Source organism: Sinocyclocheilus rhinocerous, unplaced genomic scaffold (genome assembly GCF_001515625.1).
Source record: "Sinocyclocheilus rhinocerous isolate Xijiao unplaced genomic scaffold, SAMN03320098_v1.1 scaffold113, whole genome shotgun sequence".
NCBI classification, from domain to species: Eukaryota; Metazoa; Chordata; class Actinopteri; order Cypriniformes; family Cyprinidae; genus Sinocyclocheilus; species Sinocyclocheilus rhinocerous.
Genome location: NW_015646846.1, coordinates 265441 through 276900, shown reverse-complemented (window position 1 = coordinate 276900; position 11460 = coordinate 265441). Strand labels below are relative to the sequence as shown.

At 34.6% G+C, this 11460-nt stretch overlaps 1 protein-coding gene across 1 annotated transcript in view; it reads right to left on the bottom strand.

Moving 5' to 3' along the window:
• Positions 1-10015, bottom strand: part of LOC107708114 (ubiquinol-cytochrome-c reductase complex assembly factor 1-like) — a 39737-nt gene extending 29722 nt beyond the window's left edge. The window contains exons 1-6 of the mRNA XM_016512261.1: positions 9792-10015; positions 9149-9259; positions 7573-7680; positions 6471-6543; positions 6078-6135; positions 4450-4558 (exon numbers count right to left, since the gene is read on the bottom strand). Coding sequence (XP_016367747.1) covers positions 4450-4558; positions 6078-6135; positions 6471-6543; positions 7573-7680; positions 9149-9259; positions 9792-9866 — 534 coding nt within the window. The 5' untranslated portion in view covers positions 9867-10015. The remainder of the gene's footprint in view (positions 1-4449; positions 4559-6077; positions 6136-6470; positions 6544-7572; positions 7681-9148; positions 9260-9791) is intronic.
• Positions 10016-11460: the final 1445 nt, after the last annotated feature.

Below are 11460 nucleotides of genomic sequence, written 5' to 3'. Positions count from 1 at the left end.
TTGGTGAATGGGACCTTAAGAGCAGAAAATGCACCTTTTATCTCAATAAAAAAACTAGCTTTATATAATTTTTATGATTTTTTAAAATGAAATATGAATTTTGAATAATCTAAATTAGTTTGTGTCGGCTTATTCTATTCATCAGTGTTTGAACCATTAAAGAAGAATCTACATTTTAATTTCTGGGTTAAAAAAAACGAAAAAATGAATGGATGCCCCCAAGGTAATTTTGGACCCATAAAAACTATTGCCACAAAGATGTTAGAAAAATTTTTTTTCAAGCAAGCTAGAAACTGCCACTATGTTTACAAAAATCAATACAAAAGCAAAAAATAATAAACTAATGTAATAAAACATTCTCAAGCTTACTGAAGGCAAGTAAACACTCCAAGTATTACTTACAAGCTAAATGATAAATAAATATATTACTCAAAAATGCGCAACGCTAAACTCATACGTCATCCTCCCGGAGCTGCTTCCGTGTGTAACAACTGTTGGCGCAAGCTAAATTAAAGTGATTATTAAGTTTTGAATATGGATATTTTTCTTACAAAAACGCATCGATTCGCTACAGGAGGCCTTTGTTCACCCCCCGTGTGAGACACTTTTTTATGGATGGGCGCTTTTTATTTCACTTCTTTTGGACTGAAGCACTGCAACACCCGCTGACTGCAATGATAGAGCTTGGAATCGCCAGGACAATTTTTTATATAACTCCGACTGGATTCGTCTCAAAGAAGAAAGCCATATACACCTAGGATGCCTCGGGGGTGAGTAAAACACAGCCTAATTTTCATTTTTGGGTGAACTAACCCTTTAAGATCTGACGCATAGATCAAATATTTTGACACGTCCGTATTTCTCCCAACTGTTCAAGTCACTTAAGACAAAACCGACTGCATTTACATGAATAGTCTCCAAGACGGGCATTTTGACATAACTTTTCGTGTAAGTGTGTAGCAATAACAGAACTTAAGCGAAAGAACTCGGCATTCGCACACTGACTGAGAGGCGCGTTATTCTGTGAGCGCGATTTCGGTGTGTGAGCACAGAAACATATCGGCTTTCAAGTACTGGACAAGACTTAAAAGTCCAAAAGGCTCAAGTCCGAGTCAAGTCCGAGTAAAAATGATTCCGAGTCCATGACTCCTTTAAAAAAACTGTACTCGAGACTGGACTTGAGTCCGAGTACCCCAACTCTAACTACTGCTATAAAACTGTGCGTCTCAAACGCCTAATGTTACGCATTTTGAATGTCTCCCTAATCTGACACATCCATTTCAGGTTTTGGAGTCGCTTCTAAAGAGCTGATGAGTTGAATCAGGTGTGTTTGATTAGGGAGACGTACAAAATATGCAGCGTACTTCTGGCGCACCAGGACCAGGGTTGGGAAACACTGCTTTAACACAAACAGACTGTACAGACGGACAGTTTCACAGATGGAAAAGAAGTTATAAATATAGATGCATGTACATATTGTGGTCATCATACTGCATCAACTGCATATTTTCAAAATCAACTTGTTAATTAGTTGCCTGGGCATGTAGTCAATTAATTAGAATTAGAATTTTTTTTCAATATGATTTCAGAATTTTCATTTTTCCAATGTGTTCAAAGAAGCTATAGTTGAAGGAGCGCACCAGAATAGAGACGAATGCAGGGGTTTAAAGACACATTTAATACAAGTTACACTATTTAAACAGTATCTTAAAAACACTACGCTCATGGCAGGGCACTACAAAAAATAAGTAAATAAAATAAATAAACAAAAAAATACTATTAAAAAATCTAATAAATAAACAAATAAAGTGAAAAAACACACACACACACAACAAATGTCCCCGTACAAACATGTTTGGCTTTAGAAACAGTGCTTAATATGATAAATTTATAGATAAATAATAAATTGTGTAAAAGTTAAGTAGCTTACTGTCAGGATGCAAATTAAAGCATCAGCTCTAAAATATATATAAAACGTCTAAATAAAGTAGTTGACTAGTCACGAAGCTGACTACACAGGCTTAATTACTAACCTCTAAAAATGACTTATGGACAAAAATAAAATAAAATAAAATAAATCCAAGACAAAATGCAAAATACATTTTTTTTTGTTTTGTTTTGTTTTCAATCTTACTTCCTAATTTTGTTTTAAAATAAACCCTACATTGTATGTTATGAATATTGTTGTCTCTGTGACAATTTGTTTTTGTTTTTCTTTGTAAGCTGATTTGGATAAATGATTAAATGTAATGCAAACAGTCAAATGTCCATTTGAACATGCATGGCTACAAACAGTAAATTTAAAAAAATTGTAAGCTGATTTGGATAAATGATTAAATGTAATGCAAACAGTCAAATGTCCATTTGAACATGCATGGCTACAAACAGTAAATAAATAAAAAAAAATTTTACAAGGATTTTATTTTGCAAACTATCTAACAGCTAATGAGATCATGAAGCACTTCAAAAAATGATCAAAGAAAGTCTTGAAACCCCATTGACCTCACAAATCAAACAGCTAAAAATCTGACTACTCAGGATTAATTACCAACCCTTGCTTAACATTAAATGTGAGGCTCAACAAATCTACCATGCAATTTGCCACAACAAAACTAAACACACAAAGCACAAAATCTTGTTTACCAGGAACTTTTAAGGTTTTTGTTTAGATCTCTCTCAGAGAACAAAGCTTTCTCTATTTTAAGCCATAAAACTTAAGAGCTGTTCCTTCGGATAAATAAACTACTCGACGACTCAAAACTGCTAATACTCTAACTGACAGTCAAAAGAATTCTGTCGATGGCTGGACGCTCTGGCATATCCATAAGGTCGCAGTGACTGATTAGCCGCCGCTGGTTTGATCTGGTTCATGTTAACTAGTTCACAGTGTTATGCAATACATGATCTAGGACACTGCTATATGTTATGCACTATATATATTTGACATGCACAGATCTGGACCGAGTTGCAATAGTTCTTTAAAGCAATACGAATTCAGTTCTACTATTAAGATTAAGACGGAAGGTAGAAGAAATGGGGGGGGATGTCAAAAAAAAAAAAGAGAAGTGTGGGGAAAGAGAGAGATTTCTGTTTTCACAGCTGGGCTGAAGTCTTGTTCCCACCCTTTCTGACAGCAGTTCCCTGAAGGCGCCTTGCGTTGGCTTCCACTCAAACACACACACACATATACATGCGCACTCTCTGCACAGCAGAAGCATGTCATCTTTACTGACCTCGCAGAGATTTAAACACCTTTTGCTACTCTGCTGGACAGCGATCGGCTCCAAATGCCTCCACAGTCTGTAGAGCATAGTAATTACATCCTAAAACCTGAGTGTGTGTGTGTGTAAGGCAGTATTTTAGTGTATTTCACCATTTTTCAACATATCCAAACAACAGACCTGATCATCAGTCATTTCACATGCTACAACATTTGGCGGAGAAGCTATCTGTTGTATAAAATGCAGAAAGTACTTAGTACTAGATTCATGAGGCTCTGATCTCAAACAGTATTTGAATGTCAGATATATCAAACCTGGCATCTAGAAACAAATGACGCAGGATCTTTTCTCTTCACAAATATTGTTTTCTTTGTCATTTTTTGATGTTTTTTTTTATTAAGTGGTGTTTTGGTGATTTTTAGTGGATGTATGAAGTCAGTTCTCCTCATGTTCACACAGGTGAACTTCATCACACAAACTCCTCATCAAGAAAAAAAAATAAATGGAAGAATTATTTCTTTGCATTCTTTTATTTAGTCGGGGCAATAACAGAAAAGAATCTTCTTTTTTTTTTTTTCAACAGACCCTGCAAGTATAGGTCTTCGTGGTCCCACTTGGATCTGAAAACCTTAGGTTTGACCTGAGACTGAGAACCTGACCGGGTTCGTGTCCAAATCTTTGTCGAGTGCCTCGGACATGGGTCGGGTTTCTTATTAGTGGCCTTGGGTCTTGGTTAATTTAAATGTGCTTTTTCCAAATGGACCCAATAAGACCCGAATTCTTTTAAACTATCCCGGATGCATACTGGCACATTCTTGTTAAGTGCATTTTTAAGAAACGCACTGGAAAATCCATTTGCTTCATTACGCTGCATGTTCATGCAGGGCTTTTCTTTTTTGTGTGCAGAAGCCCTTTGTCAGAGATGAGCATTGCAGACAACACTAGCGAATCCATGATTTATTAGGCTATCGATTTAATATTTATCGAGCCATCACGTTTATTTTTCCAATCCACTGGTCACAACTGAAAGCCAAACTCAGAAATAACTTGTATCCATCAGGCAGGCAATAACATAAAGTAATAATAAATGAGTAAATAAATAAATGAAAGTAATGGAGCAGCGGGCAAATCAGTCAGCAGCACCCTGTGATTTTTCCTTACTGACTGTGGGGCAGCAGGGGCAAGGTTTTTCAAAAGAGACAGTTGAATCAAAAACACATCTACTTACTCCCATAATCTTGCTCTTCTGCTCCACGTCCTCCCACATGGAGTGGACGATGTAACGGCACATGTACTTCCCAGCTCTGCCTTCCTGCCGCATCCGGACCAGACACATCCTGTCAGAGCAGAGCAGAGCGCTGACTCAAGACTGTGTTACGAGTGCCTGTGATACGCTATGCTCTGTCAGGATCTGCGTAACCAGCAAACTTAAGAGATCAGCTAGACAACACACTCAGCATCTGTGGCCTGCTGCTGATTACCATAGAAACTCCTTTTTACAAACTGAGGGACAAATTTTTTTTCTATGGCACAGATACTGTCACATGGACTGGCATTGTTTTTCCTGCATTTTTAGATTTGCGAACTACTCCTTTATGAATACTGTAGGCGATAAGGTGTGAGGGTGTGTGTATGTATGAATGAACTACTGGTGAGTTCAGACTGAGTTTTCCCAGTCCATGTTTCTCTGCACAAACACAGTAAATCATCATGCGGACGCATGGCTGCACGCACAAACACTATGTGCCTTTAGCTGGAAGTGTACAGAGCGTTGGCACCAAACCACCACCATTAATCATAAGTCTCATTCTGACGATATCACATATTCACTCGTTTCAGTCGCACAAGATCAGCCAATCTTGATCATCTGTGCATTAGCATAGGTGACTTTGGTGAGGATGATGATGATGGAATTAAAAAATGAATTAAATACTTCAATGACATTTGTAGCAAAATCCATATTGGATTTCAAAATTTGATTGAAGTATTAATTAAATACTTCAATGACATTTGTAGCAACATCCATACTGAATTGCAAATTTTATTGAAGTAATTCAATCATGGCATTTGTAGTAATGTCGACATTGAATTCGAAATGTAAATTTTCAAAATAACGTTTTTTGATTTTGGAAAAATTGTAAACAAATGTAGAATGACACAAAATTATTAAGAAATATAAAAAAAAAATCTACACTTCTAGATGACTAATCAAATAAGCCAAAACAATAGAGAAAGTCCCCCCCCCCCAAAAAAAAATCTGGATATGGAACATTTTTAAACAAAAGAAGAATGACATAAAATTATTAAGAAATATTTTTAATATTATAAAAATAATAGAGAAAGTAAAACAATCTGGATATGGCAAAATTAATAAATTCTGGCAATCTGAAAATTAGGAAAAAGTGCAGACTTAAAAAAAAAAAAGTCAAAATTTAATTAAGAAAATTCCCAAAATTTTCCCCAAAATTGCAGAGAAAAAAAAAAAGTTTAAAAAACAATGTTTTAAAACCAGAATGAGTGTTTAAAACCACAAACACACAAAATGATTGCAATCTCCGTTTAAAAACAATGCAAGAGTTGATTTGTTGCTACTTAATTTCAAAGAGCATCATTGCACTAGGTTTATTAAAACACCTTTTGCAATCCACTTAGCAAAAGGTGTTTTAATAAACCTATTCATTCTGAAGAGTGCAATGATGCTACTTTGAAATTAAGTAGCAACAAATCAACTCTTGGATTGTTTTTGGTTGGTTTTAATAGATGAATATAAATCAAGTCAATGCTTTACATGAATAACCAATCCAGGATTTGGAATTTGCATGACCCAATGTCGCAACACTGTGTCCAAAAACTCACCAAACGTGGAGCTGTGCCACCAAGAACCAGGAGTTGAGCGTGTCGGGGAGAGAGCACTCTGGGAGAAAGAGAGGGAGTACAGGACATCATAAGGGAGAACGAGAAAACACAACATGTAGCCAAACCAATGCAAACTTGGGCTCCGATTCCAAAACCGCTATTGCGTTTACACTTGTTTTTTCCTCAGCTAAAGAAAACAACATAACACAGCTGTAAAGTGCCACATAAATCTTTCAGGTGCTGCTAAAAAGGCCCCTTTACGCTCATTTCAATGTTTCGGATAAAGTGAGGGGTGTTTAGGATTCTTCAAAAAATGTAAATGAGCATGACATAAGACCATAATACCATCTGAGAATAAAAAAAACGAAAAGATTCAGGACCAAAAATACTTACTTTCAAAAAACTCGTCATAGTTGATTTTTTCTACGCAGCATGTGTACATGCGCACGGCAGCTATCTTAATTTTCTGCAAAAGAAGAGAGACATTTGTGACACACATGATCAAAAAGCCACTCAATCCGGTGTGATCAAAAGCAGAAACTGATGAAATTGGCCACGACACCGCAGTGTTCACATTTTAAGTCCAGTCTCCCGAGCCAAACATGTGCCCCAAAATGAAGCAGACATGCTGAAGTTTTAGACAGCCGTGTGATGCTGATGACTCTAACATTGAAGGTCATCTCAGATTTCACAAAGTGTGGCCCCTGCTTTTGAAAACACAAAACATGTAGCGGTACGAGATGAAGTCATCATTCTAGCACCAAAACGTGACAGTGTTTGTCTACTTCATAGTCGAGCTGTTGAATGGAGGCGGGAAATGCAATTTAAGACGACACCAGTAAAAAAAATCTGGTTGATTTCTGCATTACTCTCAAGAAAATGTTTGCATTTCACCCTAAAATGAAAAATAAATGAATAATAATAGTCTTTTAATATTATATATAGCATAAAAATAAGCGTATGTTTGCATATCTTAATAAAAATAAATAAATAAAATACATGTAAAAAAAAAAAAACAGATTTTTAAGGGCTAATCAAATTTTTTCCATTGTGACATTTGCATGATAATTAAACAAAATTTCCAACCAAATTCTCATGCTGGTGACTCTCACTATATTCTAATTACTGGAATAAAATAACACATTTTGTTTTATTATATTAGCATATAAATACTAATTAAAATAATCTCAATGTCTCAAATTTATTTTTTACGCATTACAGTAATGCAAAAATTTTTACATTGTGGTAATGAGATTTATAAGAATTAATAATGAACTTAATTATCACAATAATGAAGGCAAAATGCAAAATGCAAAAAAATAAAATAAAAAAAAATTATACATATATATATATATAACTCGACATGTGTAAGTTCTGTGACATTCACAAATCAAATTTTATGAGAAATTGTGATCAGATTGGGGACATAAAATATTAAAAGGGCACTATTTAAAAGAAAATCAGTTAGTAACACTAGATGAGGTTGTTTCTTTACCCATTTGTTGTATTTGAGGGGTCCGGTGAAGCCCATGGCCTCAATCAGTTTGGTGAAGGCCCCCACCTCTTCATCTGTGGTCTGTGGTGTCACTTTAACAGTATGCAGTTTGTAACAGAATATGGAAACATATCTATATTAGAGCTATATAAAACGCTGGCATAAACACATGGATACCTAACAGCACACAGACAGTGCATATAAACGATATTTTGACAAAAGCAGGTTACAAACTCACTGGTATGCTAATACAAAACATACTGTGTTTGGGAAAAATGAACTCTCTCAGTTACAGGATAAATCGCATTTTGAAGGATCTCTAAGGCTTTTGGTTTTTAATATTGACAAACAGCCATAATAATGACAAATCTATCAGCTATTCCTTTTTTTTTTTTTTTTTACAAAATAGCATTTTACAATAATTTCCCTGCAAATCTCAACTCAACCTGGATACACTTTATGGAGTCACTGCAGTGAAAATGTTCCCTCAAGCCAGCACTATGGATGAAATAAAACCTTCCTCAACGGATTTCTCACAGGAAGTTTTATGTTTTACTGCGATGATTAGGAATACTGACTAGTAGAAGTTTAGTAGACTATAATCAGCGCTTGCCCTTTGGGGTCGTATACAGTATAGGGAGGAAATGAGAATGTATGTTTCTCAAGATCTTTAGACTTGACTTTTAGAATTTCAGAATCAGAAATGAAATAATTTTTGTAGAAAAATATCAGTTTGTAGAAAAATATCAGTTTTGTAGAAAAATTAGTTTTACATTTATTTCAAACTAAAATTAGGCAACACTTCACAGTACATTTCCATATACTTAACTACATTAGTTAACATGAACTTACAATAAGCATTTATTATCTTAGTTAATGTTAATTTCAACATTTAAAAATACACTTTTAAAATCAAAAGCTGTATCCATTAATAAAACGTAATGGAGCTGAGCAAAAATGAACTAACAATGAACAGTTGTATTTTTATTAACTAATGTTAACAAATACTGTAGCAAATGTATTGCTCATTGTTAATTTAGCATTAACTAATGTTAACTATAGGACCTTATTGCAAAGTATTACCTAAATTGTAAAGTGTTACCTTATAGTCTAAATTTGTTTGCCAACATAATTTCCATATTACCATACTTCCATTTGTGATTTTTAGATCACCACTATGAAAACATATTCATATTTCACCATAAAATCAACATAAAGGCACATTTTTGCTTTTAGCAGAAAATAATAAACACTATTTTTTTTTTAATGATTCAGTTTTATTATTATTTATTTTGATTTTTTTGCGTTATGACAATTGCCATCAATGTAATGTATCTGGACATTTTATTTTTTTACTTTTGTGGAAAAAAGAATTTTTATCCATGGTGTCTCTCATTATATTTTCATTAATGTAATAAATTGATGTATTTAGTTTTATTATTCCACCTAGATAAAATGAATTGAAATTCTATGGCCTAAAAACGTTTGCAAAGAACAAAAATGTTCACTTTAGCTAACTCAAGACAGGATTCCTTAGAGACGAATGGAAATGGATCAGAAAAAGCATCACACACACCTCTCTTGTGCTGTGAAGGGCTCGGCGTTGTGAGTGATTGGGGACGCCCGCATCCGCTGTTATCCGGCAAGCCACCAAGGCCCTGGACTTACACACATCTTGTTCAATGGCCTGGGAAGCGAAAATATCAAATCTGACAACTGCTTTCCTAAGAAATAGGGGATTCAAACTCTTGATCATTTCTTAATTTGTCCTAATATGACTAATAAACCAACTGACCAAGAAGAATAAAAGTATGCAAATGTTATAAAACACAATAGTTACATACTAGTATATTACGAAAGAATTATGGTACAATGCACTGATAATAACAATAATAATTATGAGATTCACTTAATTGCATTTGCACAAGCATCATAAATAAGCCATATTACATGCATAGATCTATATACATACATATTTATATTTGTCACTCTACTTTTTCTTTATTTATGCATAATGTCACCTGGTGTAGTTAGAAGTACAGGTTAGGTCAGACTGTTGTCCAAAATGTAAATAATGTAATAACTCCAAATAACGTTATACTGTCAAGTCTTAGTACGTAAATGAGGACAAAGCTTTAAAGGACCCAAATATAAACCACTTAAGTGATGTTACTGCCTTTTTGGATACTTAAGTATCTATAAATTAACGTTAACGTTACCTTTCCGAGGACAGCTCTCGATGCTGAAGCGTTCAATAACTGTCTAACGGCGGACTGCAGCGGTCGCCGATACATGATTCCGCTAAAGTTACAATAATGGACTACTACTGTAACTATAAAGCAGGAATCAGTGGTTGATACTTTCTAACACGTTTAGTAAGTATTTGTTTTTGTCCCTCCCCCTTTACAGCAATGTCAAAGAATCTGTCCCGCGCTTAAAGTGGTCCGTGTGGAAATCAGAGCTGTGGAATATAGTTCCGCTGATGGACGAACCATGTCAAACTTTGGGTATTTAGGCCTCACAAAGTAAGCGTAATCATTGTTCCCTGTGTTCTCTTCTAGTTCTGCCCCTAAGAGGTCAATATATTCATTTAATTTTCAGATTACCTTGGAAAAAAGTCACAACAGGTAACAAATACTTTAATATTTTAATGTTTTAGAGTAGACCAGCTAACTTACAAAAAGATACTTAAAGGGGTAGTTAACCCAAAAATGAAAATTCTGTCATCATTTGCTCTAACAGTTAATGGTAAAATACTATTTAAGTCAATGGGGACCATCTACTGTTCAGTTACCCACATTGTACAAAATATTTTTGAAAAGAAATTCATACAGGTTTGTAATAGCTTGACAGTGAGTAAATTGACCGAATTTAAATTTTTGGGTGAACTATCTCTTTAAAAGTATTCTATAATATTACCATGTACATGTCCAAAATAACTTGGTACTTGTTGGTATTTTTGTGCTATAGGCCATCTAATATTGTAGCTTTCACATTCTTTCATTCATTTCTATATTTATAATAAATGATGTAATGAAATAAATGTATTTGACATTTTACAAAATGCAGTTCTCAGTTTATTTTGATTTTTTTTTCTAAGTAAAAAAATAATGACTATCATGCATTTCTACCATGACTTTACAGAAGACACCCACTAAAATGTCATTCATTGTAGCAATAGTTTATATAGCAAAAAAGATCTCATCAGAATATTTAGAACAAGTATCATTAGATGTTATTAAAATACTCTATTTAAGGATCACAGTGCAGGCCCCACAAACTAACTAACTGTAATTTTAAATATTTTCCATCATTTAAAATATAATGAAATTTAGTATGATCACATTTTCTTTTATATATTTTAATAAGTACAAGTCAGAATAAGCATGTTGTTTCATTTTTACATAAATATATCTGTTATCTGTGTGTGTGTGTGTGTGTATATATATATATATATATATATAGTGAGAATTGCATCAGTTGGTAAACCCAAATCATACCATGGTACTTTGTATGGTGTTTTGTTCTTGTGACTGAGCTTCAGTCTGAACTGCATTACAGAGGGAAGTTTAGCATTTTGGCAGCGACAGGTGAACAGCTTGATGATGTCAGGCCGCTAAACAGAGAAATCACATCAGTCGAGATGACGAATGGCTGGCTCTAGTCTGTTCTAAAGATTAATGTCGAATAAGTACCTGGCTTCACAGCTCCCGAGCCACAAAGTAAGCAGGAGTATGCATTGCTGCGTCCACAAATTTTTCAAAGTCATCCGGGCATCGAGGCAACTTCCTGCCTGGCTACATCCAAAAATCACAAAAATATGTAATGCCCCTTCTGCATGAACGATTAAGAAAAATAATACACAGAGCCCCCCTCTAAATGGCACAC